This window comes from Spea bombifrons, chromosome 2 (assembly GCF_027358695.1).
Source record: "Spea bombifrons isolate aSpeBom1 chromosome 2, aSpeBom1.2.pri, whole genome shotgun sequence".
NCBI classification, from domain to species: Eukaryota; Metazoa; Chordata; class Amphibia; order Anura; family Pelobatidae; genus Spea; species Spea bombifrons.
The window spans coordinates 92,028,976-92,051,836 of record NC_071088.1 but is presented as its reverse complement, the minus strand read 5'-3'; the positions used below and the strand labels follow the sequence as shown (position 1 = coordinate 92,051,836).

Here is a 22,861-nt window from a genome sequence, read left to right as displayed (position 1 = left end):
AAGTATATCACTTGTTTTTTCCCTCTTTTACCAGTCTATTTTCCCTTTATTAACCAATATATTTTTCTGCTTTTCTAATTCTAAGTCTCTTTTTCACATCTCATTCAGTCTGTCATTATCTAATACCAATGGCTGTCTCCATTTTTCTTCATGAGTATCTACCACCATTATGAATACCCTCCTACTTCATAATTTGTTTTTGCCCACTTATGCATCTTTCTTAGTCTATTTCCATCAAGTCTCTTCTTTTGTATGTGTTTGTGTCCCACTCTGTGTTGATTCCCTTTTTTATGGCAATATAAACAACTTCAGCAGGTGATGAACACAATATAGAAGGGTAATATAAATTAAAGCAGGAGAAATGTTAAAACCAAAGGTGAGTATTAAATCAGAGGGCCAGAGGCTAGAATGTAACCAAGTATTTTGGATAGATGTATTCATTTCATGGAAAAGTGGTTCAGGTCAATACAGTTAAATGAATTAAACAAGCATACTGTTCTGAACATAAGGAAAGACAAAGGACAAAGTAAGATGATGTAGAAACATGGACATATAGCTTTTATCTGCTTTGAAATTCATTAATTATTCTCCAAAAAAATACATTCTATTCTCAAATAGATAAAAAGATCATTGGAATCATTTTAATATATGGTTTACTTTTTTCTGTCACAGTGTACAGCAACATGATCTATACTTGCCTTGTAGATTTCTTCCTAGGGTCATGTTCTGTAATAAACTTAATTCATTAAACATAACACAAGTTGACACCCCTTGCACTCACTGGACAATTTAATCATATTAAAGTCTTGCTATACTTAATGTAAGTAACAGAAATGCATGCCTGTAAAGGGTTATTACTTTTATCATGAATCCCTATTATGGTCCTGTTCAATTACCATGGCAACTGTAATGATCCTTACTTGGGGTAATTTAATTATATTAACATGCCCCTCAGGTAGCTGAAACAATCCCTAACCGGTATAGACTATTTAAATGCTTTTCCTGATGGCTTATTCACCTACCCATGAATTTTAGGTGTGTTATTTTCACAATCCCAACATCTTAATAATCATATTTTCCTACTGCAAGTAGTGCTGAATTGTCCATACATAATGCTGATTTCTACAGATTTATGTCACTAAGGTAGTGATTACAAAATGATAACCTTTTCTCAGCACACAATTTAGTGAATAGCCCCCAAAGCTTTGCATCCATACCAAGTATCATGCTGCTAACTTGAATAAGCACATTTCCATTTTCTAAAAGGTAATAAAACTAAACATAGCCTAGAAGGTAACTATACCTTTGTTAGCATGTACTCTTTGCCCATCTGTGGTCTGGACTCAAACAATACTTTAGTCGCATTTATATGTAACCATATCTTCTAACATTTTAAATGGCCAATTTTCTTCCAAGTATAGTGTTTAACAAAAAAGCAAGAATGAAGGTTCAAAAGTAATAAAATGTTACATTTATTAAAATTGCATTTATGATTAAATATGTACAATAAATAGGGGAGGCATATTGCTGGTAGACTCTGGCTTTAAATGTTTAGTATAGTATAGGATATGGGAAATTAGGTGCACAAATCTTCTGAGGATTCAGACACTAGCCCAAGAAATACTAAACATTAGAAACATTTACTGAAGAAAGTGGTTCTTTTTCTTATTAAAATGGAACCTGACCTCCTACTTGCTTACTAAACTTTCTCTCTAAGGGGAAATTTCTAATCATTCTAAGAAGAAAAGTTATAATTATTATTAGTATTATTATATTTTATATAGCACCAACAATGTACAGAGCGCACATATATTCAGGGTATATGAGAAGAGTAAAATTTTATCAGACTAAAGCAAACCAATACATTAGTTAGAGAAGGCCCTGCTTGCAAGCTTACAATGTAAAGGGAATGGGATGAGGGAAAACATAAAGTATGGAGAAAGTGTGGATTTCTATTAGTGGCAGGTAAGTTCTAGCTACACTGATGGTATGCTTATCTGAAGAAGTGAGTTTTGAGATTTTTCTTGAATGTTGGGAGGGAGAGTGAAAGCTGGAGGTTAAGTGGAAGTAGGTTCTAGCACGAGTAGGTATGGGGCAGCACTGGTGTCTTGTAGATGGGAAAAAGAGAGGATTATAAATTAGCCCATGGGAAGAATATAAAGATCGAGTGGGGGGGGTATTTTGTTATGAGGGCAGAAATGTATGGAGCAGCAGTATTATGGAGGGCTTTACATGTTACAAGGATGTTAACTTTAATTCTTCAGGTAATAGAGAGCCAGTGGAGGACATCAAAGAGTGGGGAAGAAGAATAGTGCTGTGCAAAGAAGAAAGCAGCAGCATTTTGGATAGATTGCAGAGGAGAGATGAGACAGAGGAATGCCAACCAACTGACCCCAACTGAGTTCAGTTTTAGAAAGATTACGTTTCAGGTAGTGTTGTGACATCCATGAAGAAATAGCAGACAAGCAGTTGGTAGTAATCCTTGAGGACCCCAACAGAAAGTGGAAAAGGTGATAATGTCTTGCCAAAGAAACCGACAGAGAAGGAACAGTTAGACAGATATGAAGAGATCCTTAGCATCTTCAGGAGTTAGCAGAGCCGAGAGTAAGTAGTTTAACATACTCAAAAAAGGGGCAACGATATATATAGTATTCTGATTGGTGTTACCTGAATCTATTACTATTTAAACATGCCATATTTTCCATATATGTCTTAACAAGGACAACAGAGGGGGTCTCCAAAAGCAGACAATAAATATCTCTTCTAGCAGGGCAGGGCCAAATGATGGGTTTTCCAAGGCTTTTCATGTCACTCTTGTAAAATATATCCCAATCTTTTCCTTAATGGCTTTGTTCATACCAGTTTGGTTTTTCCTTCCTTAAGTTGCATAACATACATACCTGACATGTACAAGCTTAAGCAAATTTTAGTCACACATTGACTAAAAATCCCTCACCTCTGCTCTGAAATCATAGTCAAATTAGCTTAGAATAAATTCAAGCTAGAAAATGACCAATAAAAAAGGACTGATAAACATATTCCTGCAAAAATGCAAATAAACCGTTTTAACAAAAAATATAATTGCTGTTTAGAATAAATAAACCATTCAAAAAAGAGCACCACCAGTATATAATATAATCTTACAATTGAAATATACTGTAGTTATAGAGTGATTAAGTCCACTTTGTTGCTAGCCTTTAGAATTGAGGCACACACAGAGTGATTATTATATATAACAAATGGTACAATGGTCTTTTGAAAGATAAAAACACATCTGAAAGCATATACAGTATGTTTAAATGTACATACTGCGAGATGTCATGGGATGAGGTCAAGGTGACAGGTTGTTGGGTGAGAGGAAGAAAGAGTTGTAGGGGAAAATACAGATAGTATAGGATGAGCATGGGGAGGGATGGTGGGTGGTGTAGGAATGGTTTTGCAAAGAAAAGAGATCTTCTCTGATAGTTTCAATCTTATCTTTGAAGTGGGCAGGGTGTTTTACTAATCCTTAGCATCTTCAGGAGTTAGCAGAGCAGAGAGTAAGCAGTTTAAAAGAATCAAAAAAGGGGCAATGATATATGTAGTATTCTGATTGGTGTTACATGCATCTATTACTATTTAAACATGCCATATTTTCCATATATGTCTTAACAATGACAACAGAGGGGTCTCCAAAAGAAGACAATAAATATCTCTTCTAGCAGGGCAGGGCCAAAAGATGGGTTTTCCAAGACTTTTTATGTCACTCTTGTAAAATATTGACTATTAAGCTATTTATATAATTGAGTAAATAATGCAGAAGAAAAATATGTATCTTTACACAAATTAATCTATAAACACATTGTATGCTGTTTTTATACATATTATAACAACTTTTAGTGCTTTAAAGCCCTATAATACTCATGTATCATGTAAATGTTCTGAGCATTTAGAAAAGGATTTGAGTCCCAATCTTTTCCTTAATGTCTTTGTTCATACCAGTTTGGTTTCTTCTTCCTTAGGTTGCATAACATACATACCTGAAATGTACAAGCTTAAGCAAATTTTACTCACACATATTGACAAAAAAACCCTCACTTCTGCTCTAAAATCATGGTCAAATTAGTTTAGAGTTTAAACTAGAAAGTGACCAATAAAAATGGACTGATAAACATATTTCTGCAAAGATGCAAATAAACCGTTTTAAGAAAAAAAATATAATTGCTGCTTAGAATACATTAACCATTCAAAAAAGAGCACCACCAGTACATCATATAATCTTACAATTGAAATATACTGTTGTTATAGAGTGGTTGAGTCCACTGTGTTGCTAGCCTTTAGAATTGAGGCACACACAGAGTGATTATTATATATAACAAATGGTACAATGGTCTTTTGAAAGACAATAACACATCTAAAAGCATATACAGTATGTATAAATGTAACTTGGCTCCTAGTCCTCCTGATTTTTTCCTGTGGGTATCTCCTACTTTGGAGATTAACGCTGCAGGGAGTTCTGAAAAGAATAGACTAACTGCAGTGAGATATGAATGACACTTCCCCTACAACAAACAACACATTAGTTGTTGCCAAACCCTCACAAAATATATTTAGGTACAAATGTGAGTCTTTTATTTCCCATTATGTATAATTTAAGCATCTTGTACTTTTTTGCTTTTCTAAATGCATAACACTTAAAGCAAAGGCATGGATTAAGTTATATCTGAATTATAAAAATGGTTTCTTTTTTACTTGCCCATAAAAATGCTATTTCTAAGGAACCCTAACCACCTATTCTAAGTAAATAACATAGTGTATTCTAACGAAGAAACAAGTATACTAAACCAAAATGGACCAGAAGTTCATGCACATGATCATAGCTCCAAGAAACCACATGCTCCCTTAAAGTGCCATGGACAAAGGTCAAAGATTACGCTATTACTTAGGTTTGGTATTTGATTTCCCCTTTAATTTGAAGTTTATTTCCTCTTTAATATTTTTCTTTATGTTTCTGTATGAATGTTCAACTGTACAGCTAAGTATTGACTCATACCCTCTTCCACTTTTTTTGTTTTTGATACATCCGTTTTACTAACAAAATATATTTATGGAATATCATGATGCTAAAAATATTTTCTTTAGTTGCTTACGCAGTACAGAAAAGGTAAATTCCTGTTATCTTACATTTTTCCTTTTAATACACCTCTGTCTCAAGGTGAAGTGGTAAATGTTTATACATAAAATTAAAAGTTGATAAAATTCCAATATTTTCAGATGAACAAATTCATTTTCATTACTGTATGTTTATGGTTTCATATCTTGAAGTAGTAGAGATAATATTTTATAGATTCTGGATTATTTTTATCAATTTTCATTTAAGACTAGGACCTCATTAACGAATGTATCATTTAACAGACGAGCCTGCTGTTTAAAGATCATCTGTACCATTCTTAAAAAGTCATTCAGAATAATTAATTAACTGTCTGAAATAATCAAGATTTTTTTTCTAATGTAATATTACATTTATTTTCAGTTAGTGGAATGTAAAATGATCTTCATAATCATGACATTTCTGCATAAAATATCAATGCGTGTTAAATAAATACTAAAATGCAACTTAATTACATCTACGATTGTTTATCCTTAATAAGTTAAGTACAAATAATTGTAAAATAATTTAAATCCTCTATTATGACAAGAACATTTATAGAGAGTAATGTATTTTATTCCCAAATAAACTTGTAAATAAATAGTCCAATCCAAGAAAATGTATTCTCCCTAGCGAAACATTTTCTAAATAAATACATTCTGCTCAGATGGAGTACTAAAATCCATTGCATTAACACAGACAGAATGGTATTTCTAGATTTGCCATTCAAAGCTATACATACTTCACATATTAAAAACTAGATTCCTCTATAAAGCTAAAATAAGCACATATTGATGTGCATATTAATTATATGAAATAATAAAGCGATTTGAAATAAAAAAATATTTATAAAATCCTATACCTGACAGACACCATTTGTTACATACTCACATAATTTAACAGTTGTACTCTAATGTTGTCCAACATGCCTTAAGAATAGAAAATAGCTTCACTTTCTTCTTCCATACATGAGGAAAGGAAATGGGTTTCAGAGAGCAGTATTAATCCATTGAGATTGAGTGCTTGGCATGCGTAATTATGACTTTGGACCAAGCACAAATTGATTAAGATTAAAATATATTTTACCTTTAGAAGGCATTTAAAGTTATGGATCTGGTAAATGTCTTTGGCAAGGAGTTCCAAATGTTATGCAGTTCTACAAAAGTCTTGGAGATCTGATAGCCTGCAATGAGCATTAGTGAGTCTGTATTTTACCAAGTTATTATAGTACTAATGAAATGTACTAATACTAAAAACTGATGAATTTATACATTTAATCATTATTATGCCCTTTGCTAAGTTTATTATCTATTTCTTTGAAGCTCCTTAGTACTTTAGGATCTATTTGTCTGTGAATATCAACTGCATAATTTAAGCCTTCAGTACCAGAGAAGTCATACCATATTTTATAGTCAGTATTTTTGTAAAATATATATTAAATACCTTGATAAAATAAATTCTTCGATAAAGATGGGAACATACATATACACAATACAACATTTATTCATAAAGCGCCGGCAGATTCCGCAGCGCTGTCAGTAGAACAATTTAGAAACACATACAATAACAAACTGGTGCAAAGGAGAGAGCAGAGTCAAGGGTGACACCAAGGCAGCGGACCTGGTCTGTTGCTTGGATAGTGGAGTTGTCAACGGTTGTCGGGTTTAGTAGTCGGAGCCCAGTATGCAATGCTGGAGACGTGGGTGAATCAAAAGCGAGGTACCGATAGGGATGAAACGTAGACGAAGTCAGGGTTAGCAGAGGCCGGTTCAGGCAGCGAAGGTTCAGACACGATAAGGCAAGCGAAGGGTCAATACCCAATGAAACAATGATAATGCAGCACTGACGTGTATACGTATAGAGCACAGTATATCTGAGTACACTGAAGGACACAGATTTATAGGAAGGAGGGATAGATAGATAGATAGATAGATAGATAGATAGATAGATAGATAGATAGATAGATAGATAGATAGATCTAATAGAGATGTCAGGAAAAGTGGACAGAGCAGATGGCGGGATTACCATGAGTTCGGTCTTAGAGATGTTGAGCTTTAGGTAACGGGACACCATCCATGATGCAATTCCTGACAGACAGTCAGTGAGGCGAGGGGGAAAGGTCAGGAGCAGAAATATAGATAATGGTGTCATCTGCATATAGGTGGTACTGGACACCAAAAGAAAGAAATAAGTTGTCCGAGGGAAAAAAGGGAAAAAGTGTAGATGGAGAATAGCAGAGGCCCAAGAACTGAGCCTTGAGAAACACCAATAGATAGCGGTAGGGGATAGGAGTAAGTTCCAGTGAATGAGAGGTAGGATTTAAACCATGAAAGAGCCGTGTCACGGATGCCATGAGCATGGAGGGTTTGTATGAGAAGGGGGTGGTCAACTGTGTCAAAGGCTGCTGAGAGGTCCAAGAGAATAACCACTGAGAATTGGCCTTTTGTTTTAGCTGCGAGGAGGTCGTTAGTATACAAACTATACAAATACAAGCCATCAATACAAACCATGCTTTATTCAATAAAAAATGTTACACTGAATTGACAATGAACTTGTCTCAGTTAAATATCCAATACATAGACCTCACCAACACACTTGTTTATATACTTTAGTACACACACATTTTCTCACTATACAGTCCCATGTATTTATATCACTTCATTCTACTTCTCAATACTTGTGTCCCACGAGCTGTTTCCAGTCTAAGTTCTTGTGTTCCTATGTGTATGTTTTCTACTGTTGTTATTTATATATAACATCATTAAATTGTATCTGAACTAAACTTTAAAAAAAAACTGCAGTTATAAAAATTGTGTTCCATCCAAAGTAGGATAGTTAATCACAGATGAAGAACAGTCAGTTTGAAGAATCTGAAAATATAGTACGGTTTAAGGGGAAATGAAACATGAAACAAGCCAAACCAAGCAAATCGTGGTTCTTTCAGAAATACACAGCCATGGTTTATTGCTTACATCTCTGGAATTGTCCATTATAAAAAGTAATGAAAGAGAATTTCCAAACATGAGTTTTTGGCATGCAGTCCTTTAGTTGTGACCACATGATTAAGCTGTTATTGAAGATTAAAACACTCGCTATTTAACAGTTTACCTAACATTTATTTTTTTATGAAGACAATATGTATTCATAGGATGATTTAAAAATAAAGTTAATTAATTTCGCAAAGAGTTAAAAAATAGAGACTTGCATAGTAACAATGACCATACATATAAAATTCTCTGGATTTGATGTGGAGGTTCTGTATATTCCTGATTAGCAGGCCTTCAAGCATACTGTATCCATTGATAACATATCATCCCAACCCTTACCACCAATGGCATCACTGCCATATTCTGTTATAAAAGAGTAGAACAGAATATTGATCAATGGAGGCCTAATTGGAAATGCCAAATGATCACTATTCATAAATATAAGGTTTTGTACTTGGGCTACAAATACATATGTGCTAGTTCACTCTTAACTCTGTAACTGCCGTTTATGAGGGGATGCCTATTATATAGAACCATAGGCAGAGGTATGCAGATGGACTACCAGAGGATTACAGAAAACACAACACCAAGAGGTCAAGAGCATAAGCCAAATGGTAAGCAAGATACAAATACTAACAACCAGAACAGACTAGCAAACTGCTTGCAAGGTAATGATCTAAAAACAGGCTAAACAGGCATTACTATCCATAGACTATACCTCAAAGAAGATCGCTTGTAGTGCATAAGATTATGTGTCGAAGAAAGAAAGAATACTTGTTTGAGTTCCAATATGGGGTAAGTATTACAGTACCCATATTCAATGTCAAATTGCAGTTGCGATGGCTGACAACTTATTAGAATACATTACTAAGAGCATTGCAAGAGCAGAAAATGTTGTTATGCTGTGATACTTATGAATTGGATATCAATTTAAAAGAAAATGTAATTGACCTGAAAATAAAACCAAAAAGGGTTAGAGCTATTGTTTTTGAACTCTAATAATAAGGTGCCAAAAATGTGACATCATTACAATGTAGAAACACATATAAAATGTTCCTGAAGCACCGCAGGAGAAATATTCACCCCAAGGTCAGAGCAGAGAACAGGAGGTCAAAATAGAACCACTGTTCTATCTTACATAAAGAACATTATTTGCAATTATTTCATGCAATTCCTATGGAGATGGAAGCTTTAAAATATAAACTGGCATGGGGTATAAACTGGCTGGGGTTATTCGTCTTGGTACATAATTGTCATGGGGATTCTTAAGAAACTCTTTTTCGATTTTCCCTTTCCCCATCCCCCTGCTAAATACCTTGCGGGAGATGTGTCAGAGGGACGTGCCCAAGCAAGGGTTACTTTGTATGTAATCTGCAGATTGTTGTGTATTCCCTACTCTGTGATTTACAACAGGTGCAAATATAGCTGAATCTATCTAGCAAGTTAACCCTTAACTTATAAACAATTGACTTTTTAATAAACAGACCTAAATAATGGTAAACACTATCATAAGCAACAATTGAAAAGGCTCTTTTGAGGCGAACGGAAAGCCTTTTCTAACAATCATTTTAGGCAGCATCCAGAAAGAGCAGCCAGCCTTCATTAGCTGTGTAAATGAGATGGGGAGCTGGTGAGCCATCTATACAAATTCAATTGTATTCAAGCATTCTAACATGGAAAAATTAGGGCAAACATGTTATTGTTTTTTTGGACAATTTGATGTTATAGAGGATATAGATCTTGTTAACTTTTGAGGTTAATTAATATTTTCATGTAGGTTTTTGTGCTCTGTCCACCACATAACTTAAGGAATATGATGCAGACAATAATAACTATATTTTAGCTTATAAATATTTTAACATGTGTTATACAAATCACACTGCAGAAACAGCGAAGAAATATCATTTAATGAGAATTCCTGGATTAAACAAATACAGTTAAAATGCTTTGCCTACTAGACATGCGTAACTGATTGTTCCTCCTTGTTTATTTTCACTAGGTAAAGACTGTTTAGATAATTAGTATAGTTGTTGGGTGAAAATCATACAAGAAACACAATATAATAAGGCCTATAAGCCAAGTTTCCTATGGTCGCCCATTAATGGGTCAATTCAATCACCTGACTAAAGTGTAGTTTGCAACAAGTGTGGGAAGAAAATGCAGTTAGCAGCTCTTCCACCTTCTTGATGACCTTCTATGTCCTCCTCACTTTTGAGACACTATTCACAGACTCCTCTATTTGCTTCCATGTCCACTTTTTCTGTCCCTTGCCCATTTCCCCTTGGAAAACGAGAGAATCATGATGCAGGAACTGTACGATGATTAACTTTTTTCCGTAGGTAAATTGAGGTCCCCGACACAACCCTTCCATGGACTAGTTGGGGAGCTCAGTAATCTCCCTTTTAACTGGCCCATTAAACTTAAGTACCCTGTTATGGGGCAGAGGGTTACCACTCCCCCTTTAGACCTGCCACCCTAGGCCTAGTTGGTCTATTTCAGAAAATGTCACTGCTCATTGGGTTATATTTACTAAGCTGATTGCAAGTGATTGCAAGTTGGCAAAAAAAAAATATGTTGGCAGCAGCGAGTTCACACGCGCTTGCAAATTCTCTAAAGCCAACTCACATTCCATTCCAGTTCAATAAACCTTGGACTTTGATTTCCAACATTACATACAATTTCAGTTATTAAAATAGCTTACTTAAAACAAGATAAAGAAATAATAATGGTTGCTGCATGTATTATTTTAGCTTAATTTCCATGCAATTTCACTAACTTTTTTGCTATGAATACTTTTACCTGTATGAATAGTATTTATGTAGGATAAGATAAAAAAATCTGCGCCTAATGTCACCACTTTGAGGTTGAAGTATGTGATTTTGCCCCACTATCTAGGAAAGGGCTGGCAACATTTAACTTGGGAACAATCTCAGCCAGGTGACTCAGTAATAGCTCAATATATACTACATAAACATATAAAAGTTTAATAAAAGAGAACACATACAAACAGAAAGAAAACATAAATAAAAAAATGATTTGGTCAATGAGCAAATTCTTCCTCGAGCCCTACTTACTCTTGATCCTCTTGTGGCTTTTATAGAATTACAAGTAAACACAGAAGCTTCAGGTTCTGGACCCAAATCAGCCTAGGAGGATTTGAGCCCCCTTATCCCTATCTTTGCCTATACATTATTCCAAGTAAAAAAATAATAGCACAAGTGATAATACAAGCATATATGTCACCGAATTGCATAGTAAGTATACTTTTAGTTGTTAAATAAAACATTGGATATTGCTAGAATGTTAATGTAAGGAATAACAAACCTTTACAGATGCACCTTTTATTCTAAAATGCCTGTTAGCATTTCCCTGCTGCTGACACAAATTTCTGAGCCTAAAAGGACAGCATATCTAGACTAGTATTTCTTCTGTGGTTTGGAGGAAATGACATATGTTACAATGTCATCAGCTATTTTTCGCAGTATAAAATGTTTTAGACTTCTTAGTGGTAAAAATAAAGGTAAACCTTCAAATGTCAGAAATAGATGTGTTATATTAACATGGTTCTTAAACCCAATATGTAAAACATACTAACATGGCCAGTTCCTTTTACAAACCTGTCTAATGAAACCTGACATGTGCCCAGGGCTCATTATTTCAGGCTGCCAAAACTGGTATAGAAATCAGACAACAGGCGGCAATGTGCTGCATCTTTGAGATGCTTCTTCACGTCATGGCATTAAATATGCTTAGAAGCAATCAGAGGTCACTTTCTTCCCTTAAACGCTGTTGCAGTAATTCCTCGATGTCGAGGCATTCAACAACACAGAAATCTGCTCCAGGGACCCTGTGTGGTCTCTCCCCAGGGTCTCAACATTAACCATATATAATATGGCTGCAGTCACCTGATTTAAAGCAACTTAAGAACAATCGACAGCCTCCTAAGCTTACAGGGTATAACTGAAATACCTCAAAAGTGAGGCATTCAGCGACACCAAAAACCCATCCCAGGACACACAGTGACTGCTCCGGAGAAGTCTTTGCAACTTTGCAAACCTAAGCTGTGCTGTCATGTTCTTTTTAGAGAGAAAAGGCTTTCTCCTGGTAACTCTACCAAACAAACCATAGAGTCTGAGATCTAACCATTGTTTTTTTTTCTCTGAACATTGCACGGTCTGACCTTGGGGTAAATTTGCTGGGATGTCCCCTCCTAGGAAGATTGACAACTGTCTTGAATGTTTTCCACGTTTGAATAATATTTCACACCATAGAATGATGGACTTTAAATTGTTTAGAAATGGCCTTATAACCCTTTCCAGATTGATGGGCAGCAATAATTGTCCCAAAAGGGCATGGGCACAGACTGACCAGATGTCACAAAGTAAATAAAAGCACACCTCCCAAATGTGGTCTTTTTGCCTCCAAACAACCTGGCACACCTGTTGGGGTATTTTTTGGCTAAAACATATACTGGGAACCATGAATACATACCTGAAGTACAATGTGTGTTAAAAAAAAAAACACACAAAAAATGACTATGATAAATTTTGATAAAGGCTGGTGGTAGAATTAGTGCTTGGAAAGAGCTTAAATACCATGATTTGGAATACACTGGAATGCCTAGATTTCAAAGATATATGGTTTTATTAAGGTAAATCAAACTGACCGGCTTCACAGATGTCCCAAATAGGACATGGGGCACAATGACCAGATCTCAAAATTCCAAATTGAAAAACTGAATTGTGCATGTCTGAAATCTGTCCTTTTCCCCCAAAATAATCTGATAAACCCATGAATGGGTGGTATCACCATACTTAGGATATGTTGTTGCACACATATTGGAGTGTTGTTCTGAAGTGACATATACCAGAGGCTGTAAAATTCATATTTGAAGTACAATTTGTATGGGAAAAAAATTAAATAAAAAAATAAACAAAATAATTTACTACCAGAAATGTAGACAAAGGCTGGTAGTAGAATTAGTGCATGGAAAGTCTTAAAATACAATAATTTGAAATACTGGGGTTTCTAGTTTCCAAAAATATATCGGTTGATGGGGGTAAATAGAATTGGCCAGCTTCAAAGATGGACATGGGGACAGGATTATCAGATTTGAAAAAAAAAATCTAATTGCACTAAATCTTGCAAAAAGAAAAGTAAAAGATTTTTCAAATAAAAGTGATTATCATATTTCATTCGTTTTTTTATAGGAAATTACATATATAATCATAAAAGTTGTATCTAAGGAAAAACTAGTTAATGAGAGACAGTTAAACACAAGCACCGCAAAAATGTTAAAATAGCCTCGTTCACAAAGGATAAAAAAACAGCCTGGTCTTTAAGGGGTTAATCTACTATGTTTATATAAAAATGTACTGTGCTTACGTCAAAATAAATGTATTTAAAAGAAAGCAATACTCTGGAAACCAGAGTCTGCATAGGACACTGTGGTATTTAATAATGATATCAGAGATATAGATCTTTCCATATATTCTATATTTGACTTCTACTAAAGTGCTTTTTGTGCTCCCACATTGTACTACATGAAATAACTAAAAGGGAACAGAAGATACGATTGATATGTTGTGTTTACATTAAAACATTGGGAGTAATGTGTAAGTTGATACTACCCACTTAATCAAGTAGTTATGATGCAGGAGTGTTGATATCTATGTCTCAAATATTACATAATTTAGGCTATTCCAGTTTGAGCACAGGCATCTTGAGAAAAAAAACAAAATTTAAGATTATTTAGTCATATGTGTTCCAACAAATATATTCTGAATTTGTGATGTGCTTGCATCTCCCAAAGATGTTAGCAGAAGATCCTTTAAGTCCTGTAAGCTGCAAGGTGGGGCTTCCATGGATGCATCCTGGTGCCATGTGTTCTACCGGCCATGCACGTGATGTAAAAGAAAATTTGATTTATCAGACCAGACCACCTTCTTCCACTGCTCCGTGGTCCAGTTCTTATGCTCACATGCCCATTGTAGGTGCTTTTGGCAGCATGTGCACCCTGACTGGTCTGCCCCATAAACAACAAAATGCGATACACTGTGTGTTCTGACACCTATAAGAGCCAGCATTAACTTTTTTAGTAATTTGAGCAACAGTAGTTTGTCTGTTGAATTTGACTTCATGGGCCATCTTTTGCCCCCCACATGCATCAATGGCCATGACCGGTTCACTGCTTTTCCTTCCTTGGACCACTTTTGATAGGTACTGACCACTGTAGACCAGGAACACCCCACAGGAGCTGCAGTTTTCAAGATGCCCTGACCCAGTCGTATAGCCATCACTATTTATCCTTTGTCAAAGTCGCTCAGATCCTCACACGTGCCCATTTTCCCTGCCTCTAACACATTAGCTCCGAGGATCAAATGTTGTCTTTCTGCCTTTCACCCACTGACAGGTGCCGTGATAACAAGATTATCAGTATAATTCACTTCACCTGTCAGTGGTCATAATGTTATAGCTAATCGGTGTATATGAAATATTCTCGTAATATAGATTAGCCATTTTAGCTATATAACTCATAATCAAATTCTGCTTCAAGAATATTGAAAGCTTAACTAAAAACAATGCATATGTGTATGGTGCCTTTTTAGAAAAAATAGATGTGCTCCATATTCCAAACTACTCTGTCTTCATGAGGTAAACACCAGCTCAAGAGCTGATTAAATGATAACGTAAAGTGAAGTGCACACTCATGTAAAGTCCTGATTAATTGATGTTTTGTTCAACCATTTCATCTTTACCTGATTTAATAAATTGTACAGTAATTGAGAAATTATGTTATACTCTTCACTTCACAGATTAGAGATATATCAATTTTCAGCAAAATATACAACAACACTTCTGCGGTGCTCTAATTTTCCCCATACATTACAATCGCTATGAATATGTAACAGTTTTCAGTATTCATAAATGTGTTGGCCTGACAATCGGCATTTGTGTAGCTATAAATGGTTGACACAAATTTGTAAAATAAAATTGTATCTTCTATTCCTTTTAGTTATTGCATGTAGTATTTAACAGAAACTTAATTATGGCCTGACAATTATGGCCTGACAATCTGCATTTGTGTAGCTATGAATGGTTGACACAATTTTGTAAAATAAAATAGTATCTTCTATTCCTTTTTAGTTATTGCATGTAGTATTTAACAGAAAATTAATTATAAGACAATGTAAGAACTTGGATATAAAAAGGCCTGAGAAATTAAACTAAATTAAACTAAAAAAATAGGAGGTTAATTGGTGCTATCATAACCTTATATAAACATATTTTAAGCATCTTAGTGTTATACATCTTATATATCAAATGTATTAACTATAACATTGTATTAAAAAAAAAACAAGAAGACACCCATTAAACAAGAAAAACAGCAACAAATGAAACAGTATTACCTCACATTTAATAAAGTGATACTTACACGTTTTCAAAGTAAATTAAGACCCATAAACAGGAGCAGTAGAATATCATATTATCATATTTTGGTTGGGCCACACATGAAACTAAAGTTGATAATCCTACATATCTTGGAGTATCTACTTTTTAGTACAATGTCCCTACAATTGTTAACGCGAGTTACCAATTTTAGTAGATTACACAGTAACGTGATTCGCCAGGTGCTTAGTTACCATACCCACCACTTGGCTCTTGGAATCAAAGTAATGACACAATGTGAGTACTGACAAAAGTACTGTTCCAAGAAATTATACTTTCCTTATCCTTTAATATTTTTTAATGGCCATCTGCCCATGAATTAAGTCTCTATTTCTTTTCTAAATGTGGCATGTCACGTTGCTCTGCATTATTAGCAAATCCACTTCTCAACAAAAACTCAGTAACCCATTTACTACGTTATTACTATTAATTTTCTCTTATAACAGAGATCATAAAGTTGCACTTGGTACATTGGTCCTAAAATGGCCCATTAATTATTTTAAATGTTTTAGTTTTTTCAGAAAAAAAATATTATAAAAAGAAAAGAGACTGCAAAAATGATAAAACTTTAAATTAAATAAGAAATGTAGTTTAAGTCTGAAGAAAAAAAAAACTTCACTAAAGCTTCACAAAGCAACAAAGACAATACCATATAACCAATAAAAAGGTACAGTAATTAATCAATCATCAGGAAATTGGTGTCTTATTATCTACTATATTAACCTACATTTAACTATACGTGCTATCAGTTATTTTGCCATGAATATTCTTGTTTTCCATATTATCTGAGTTTTTGCCTTTATTGGGAACTTCCAGGCCATGTATTTCTTTTTTTTTTTAATATATATTTTCTCTGTGCTAACTCTCTGTTTCATTTCTATGCATTTTCTTACAATTTGCAGTATCATTTGTCTTAACTTTCTGTGGATCTTCAAAGTTGCCATTTGCCTACCATCTTGTTTTCCTCATGCCCATGTTTTATTACTCTTATGTAAAGTTCACAGAGGTCATGGCGAAGATATTGGATAACTTCAGAAAGATTTATTTAGTGCACAGAGTATCTATAATCAGTTAAGTTTGAAGTGGTCTATATATACATGAAGATACTGTAAAATAGGTCCTAATATCACCATGGCATATCCGTACTGGAGATCAATAAATAATTTCTGAATTGTTTAATCTTGAATTCCATCGCCATTTGTCACTACATTAAAAAAATGGGCAGACCAGTAACTTCCGAGCTTTCTTACTAAAAAATAAAAACCTCACGCACACACAGTATCAGGCAGTCTCACACACACAGACTCAGGCAGTCTCTCTTACACACACACACGCAGACTCAGGCAGTCTCTCACACACACAGACTCAGGCAGTCTCACACACACACAGACTCAGGCAGTCTCTCTTACACACACACATGCAGACTCAGGCAGTCTCTCACACACAGACTCAGGCAGTCTCTCACACACGCACAGACTCAGGCAGTCTCTCACACACGCACAGACTCAGGCAGTCTCTCACACACACACAGCCACACATAAATAAATAAAATTTACTTTAAAAAAGGCACATTGAACAATGTCAAGCTGTTTAGCTAATATATATATATATGAAAAGCAGTTCGTCAAATTGTTCAATATAAGTCTGGAAAAAGTATGCACTTGTGCTTTTTAGATAATTGATTGTGATTTGTTTATGTGACAAATGCTATTAATAAAACATTTAAAGAGATTTTTTTTAAAGTTTTTTTTTACAAATCTTTGATGCCTCTTTTGATGTTTTATCAATTGCATTTGTCGCATAAAAAAATCTCAATCAATAATCTAAACCGCACCAGTGCATACTTTTAATTACCATTAATTTGTGCTAATTACCATTAAATTAATAACAAATATTATATATTTATTATATATACAATTTATACATTTAATATTAATAATAAATGTTTATTTTAGTAATAATAAAGAAAAAAAAAACATTAGCAAATTATTACCAGAGTAATACCAGAGTCACATAATAAAAACACACAATCAATCTAAAGAGAACCAGTTTATCATTAATGCTAAACTACCATTATACCGTATTGGTTCAATTATAAGCCGCACTTAAAGTTTGCTGCTATTTTTTTTTAAAAAAAATTATTTTTAAAGAAAAAAATACACATTAGAGGAATGGTAAAGCAGTATTTTATCTATTGAACAGGAATACATGTATTTTAACATTATTGGTATATATTTTGCAGCATAGTGAGCATAGGTTATATACAGATGTTTGGAAAGCCAATAGCCATTTTAAGGTCCCCCCTTAATTCATAATGCACCTTAATTTTATAAATATGCCACTCTGCCCCCCAGATATGCCACTCTGCCCTCCCAGATATGCTTTATGCTCCCCTGATATGCTTTATGCTCCCCTAGATATGCCACTCTGCCTCCTGATATGCTTCATGCCCCCCCTAGATATGCCACTTTGCTCCCCTGATATGCCACACTGCTACCCTGATATGCTTTATGTCCCACTAGATAAGCCACTCTGCTCCCACTTGTTGATGGCATACCTGTGTGCTTGATTTAATACACCTGCTAGCAATGGGTATGGCTGAAACATCTAAACTCAATAATTGTGAGGGTCGTCTACATACTTTTGGTCATATAGTGTATATAAGATATCATATTGGTGGGTAAGAGCTTTAAAGAGGTTTTCTGCCAAGTGAAAGCTTTAATGACAACAATGGGTTGCATTTTTTTACAGAAACACCATAGACATAAAAAATCACTACATAATACAGTTTTAGTGTGGGTGAGGCCCCATGGATTTTAGTGTCCCATTCTATTTAAAATTCAGAATTTTAATTTGAAAGGATTTACTTGTCCTTATAACAAGCTTAACACATACTTTAGTATAATAGCATAAGCCAACCAACTTTGAACTCTACCCATATCCTACATGCACAGAATCCTCTTGATCCCCTATAAAATTCCACAAACTAGCCATCTGCATCATGTAAAAACGTAAAGGCTTTAACGAACACTACTTACCAGGAGAATCCAATATTAGAATCCCACCAAGGGGAGCCTGACCACTGATTACTGAGACCTTTTCTGACCAACAGCTTGCATAGTCACCTTGCTCCTTTTCCTGGCCTCTGGTATCTTGCCATATCTAACTAAACCTGATTTGACCCTTTTGCTCCTCAGCTATGCATGGTATCTGTTCACCAGTACTGCCGATCTGCTGGTGAGTTTGGTTTCCAAGAGAATTTGTGTCTGGTCATTTCTCCTACTGTATTGTCGTTTTCCCCAACTGTATTTACATTGCCTATTTGTAGCGTCTCTGGAATCATTCTTATTGACCTGTTGTGTTCCTGTTATTCCTGGCAAGGTTCCTGTCATGTTACTGCTGTCTCCCTTGCCTGCTTTGGCTCACAGATTTTGGTATTCTCATATAGTGGTGTGTGGCAAAGTCCTAAACATTGGCCTTTTTATCCATATGGTAGAGGCAGCCTTATTGGCACACAATGGAATAGAGGTTATTTGAACTACCAAGGACTAATAAACTAGCAAGTTGCATAATGTTGCCATAGAAAACTGTATTGTATTATATTTGACAGAGAACAAATTATTTTCCCCGAGATAGAGGAAATCCAGTATGAAATATTGACTTTAGTATATAACCTATAACATAAAAGAACAGTGGATTAATAATTGAGCATCCAGGGTAGATTTTCATTGTAAGAGGAGAAGCAGTGACTGCACCATGAAAACACATTTATTGTTTCTATTGATTGAGGAACCAAACAAAATTATTTCTGTTTGCAAGAGGAGAGTTTTTTCTCCTGGGCTATGATAAAGCTTTGCAGTTTCCTTTCCTTTAAAAAAAATATTTTATAAATGGTACTTTTGTAGGAGAGTACATTTTATTCTAATATATTATCTCAGTAATCCACAATATTGTAAGTTATTTATATATCCCTAATATATTATTTAGCATTGCACATATTACTGACAAATTAAACTACACAGATGTATAGTATATAAAGTCTCCTGGGTTAAATACTTTCTTCCTCAAAAAAATATTGTTAATATTGTTTTAAATCTGTTGTAATGATAGTGAAAAATAAAACGGTCCATACTTGACATTCAATTCTATATGAACTGTTCGGTAGCGTACCTAAAGGGGGGTGGGGGGAGCGGTCTACCCCAGGTGCCACTCATCAAGAGGGTGTCCAGTGGCCAGATGGCCCCCTAACGCGGGCCCACTATTTACCGCTGTGGAGCTTGTGCACTGTGCAAAGAAACTCCTTTCCCGCCCAGGCTCCTGCCCCCAGTAACATACCTAAAGGGGCTTGGGGGGGGTGCATTCAACCCCGGGTGCCGCTCATCATGGGGGTGCCCAATGGCTGACAGCTGCCTAACTCGGGCCTGCAGCTTACTGCTGTGGAGCTTGCACACTGTGCGAGGAAACTCTTTTCCCGCCCAGGTTCCTGCCCTCCCTGCGTGGGAAAATAATTTCCTCACGCAGTACCCGGGGGCCACAGCAGTAAGCTGCAGGCCTGCATTAGGCAGCCATCGGGCCGCATAGACATCTGCACAGCCCCAGTGATGCTTGGCCGGCCCCTGGACCAGTGAAGTCTGCAAGAAAGGTAAGGGGTGAGTGAGTGTTTAGGGGCAAAAACTGGACAGGCATGCTGACTGGGGGGGGGCAGGGTTGGCACAGGAAGGCTTTTTCAGGGGCAGAGTTGGTAGAGACAGGATGCTTCAGAGGCAGAGGTGGCTCAGGCAGGCTGCTTCGGGGCAGAGGTGGCACAGGTAGGCTGCTTCAGAGGCAGAGGTGGCACAGGTAGGCTGCTTCAGTGGCAGAGGTAGCACCAGCAGACTGCTAAACGGGTAGAGGTGGCACAGGCAGGCAGAGGCGTACAATGTCAATGTCAGTGTAAAGTGATAGGAGTTATGCTATACCATATCTGTTATTTATTAAAATATTTTTTATTGGAAATATTCTATTGGAACCCCCTCGAATGAGTTGTTAGATAGATTTAATGTAATGAAATATAATTGCTAAATAGTTATATGTCAAACAAGCTTTAATAAGCGTAACATTAGTCCATCTAGATGGGAATCATGAAAATAATTATATATAAATAAAAGACAAAAACATTCTTGATTTTTAAAAATCCATTTAGGTTCTTTCATTTCTTAATAAGTTGTCAGTGTCGTGTTTACTTGGAATATTTCTGTTTCTAAATCAAGAAATCAAGTTGTATGACTGACAAAAGGTCAGGGTAGCACTGGGACTTCCAGTAGGTACCAGTTCTGATGTTCACAATTCCACAAACTCAAACCAGACAGACCATGACATCTTTAAAGTACTACAATGTCTTTTTTTCAGATGCTATTTCTATTTTGTTTTTACATACAAAAAAATAATTTGACAATGTGACGATAACCATACTAATAAAACATGGCACAAGGCTGGCAGTATTTCCCCCTAAATAGACGATTCCACAATCCATTTGTTTAATTTAAATTGTTTTTCCAAGGTTACCACACACATAGCACAGATTACCATTTGTGGCAGCAGATATATACTCTTTTATTCATTATCACCTTCACTGTAAATATTATTTAAAATTGTGTATGAATATTTCTGTAGTACTAAAGCAATAAAAAGCAATAATCGGAATTGTCTTTGCTGGAACCATTATATAATATAGACAGTGGCTGCAATTACTTTTTTCCTTCCGTGCTGCACACTCTGAATTAACAACATTGTTGGAAGAGAAGGTAGCCTATGTACTGCATTTATTCTTGAATATGGAATGTTGTATTCATAATTCACCCAGAAAAGAATAGCACTTTCCTGAGATGACCTTAAAGGTGCTGTTTCACCTATTCTGCCAAATTTATCATTAAACATCATTTTTATTACTAATGAAAGCCAAAACCTTAAATTTAACCTCATTGAGATATTTTTGTAAATACTTTATGTCATGTGGCATAACAATAGCCCTTGATTACCAAAGAAACTGGAAAAGCTTCCTTAAACCTTCTGTATTGTTTTTAATGCAATTAAACTTTCCGAGGAAAAAAAAATAAAATTATGCCAATTCTAGGTTGTAAGTGGAATGTACTATAAAATAAAAACCCAGAGAATATCCCAAACATTGGCCCTTTTACAATGCCATATAGTTTACACTACTAAACTGACAACTTTTATATTTATATATATATACGGTAGTTTTAAAATCACTCATTAAGACCTTTATCAAATTCATCATTTTCTGTTATTAGAAGGAATTAATTAGTAAAAACATATAACTAGAAGGATGCAAAAAACTTCTTACCATATTTATTGAAGACACTGGCCCAATGCTGTTTACATAAATGTCCACATCAATGACTGTTGGTTTAACTATGAAAAAAACCAGAAGTAAAAAGTTATATTTTTATGAAATTTCACATTTAACAAAGCATTTCATGAACATCCACCAGAAAACTGTTTCTGCCTACCTTGGCCTTATACCTTCAGATATAGTCAGCTGTATTTTCTCTTGTTTTCAAGGTTTGTTGTTTTGATATTATTTGCATTTAAAATTTGCAATGACCCAATTTTTTGAATTTTTATGAGGCTAATTCTCACTAGAGCACTAAACAAACGCCACATCTGAATAATACAGGGTGGCTAGACTTACTCACCGGCGAAACAAACCAAATACAGCAATGAGCAAGCCAATCAACAATCACAAGATTGTTCAATGCAGCTTTTTCCTCTATCTCAGGTACCAGGAAATGTATGTAAGGCATTGGGCATCATCTCTTACCTCCTTAAACCAATTTTCTCAATGGGATGTGGGTGCGGTTTGTTAATATTACCATACTTCATGTATTGCCTGCTGGAATATGTAAATTCTATACTGATACCCTGTGGAAAGTGCAATCTATGTAGCATTCTGGGTACAGAGAAACAATGAAAAGAGGGAGAAAAGAGATACAAGAGAGAAAAAAAACTAGAGACAAAAGGGGTAGATGGAAGGCTATACAGAAGAAAAAGAGGAATGATAATAGCTAGAAAGGAGAGAAAAGAAAAAAGATACACTAGCTCAAACTTCCTCCCACATATTAGCACAGACATGCATGGGAACCCCTTTCCCCAGACCAATGCTGAATGTTACATGCTTTTCACGTGTGTTCTAGGCCCCTGTTGAATGCAGCAATCAGATACTTCCAAAGGTTGTGTTAGTGTGGTGCAGAGGTGGCAATATAACGTGTCACACTTTCTTTACAACCCCCAACTCCCC

General features: G+C 35.4%; 1 protein-coding gene across 1 annotated transcript in view; it reads right to left on the bottom strand.

The window, feature by feature from the left end:
- GABRG3 (gamma-aminobutyric acid type A receptor subunit gamma3) overlaps positions 1-22,861 on the bottom strand; it is a 223,468-nt gene that overhangs the window by 179,781 nt on the left and 20,826 nt on the right. Inside the window, exon 3 of the mRNA XM_053455184.1 lies at positions 21,908-21,975. Coding sequence (XP_053311159.1) covers positions 21,908-21,975 — 68 coding nt within the window. The remainder of the gene's footprint in view (positions 1-21,907; positions 21,976-22,861) is intronic.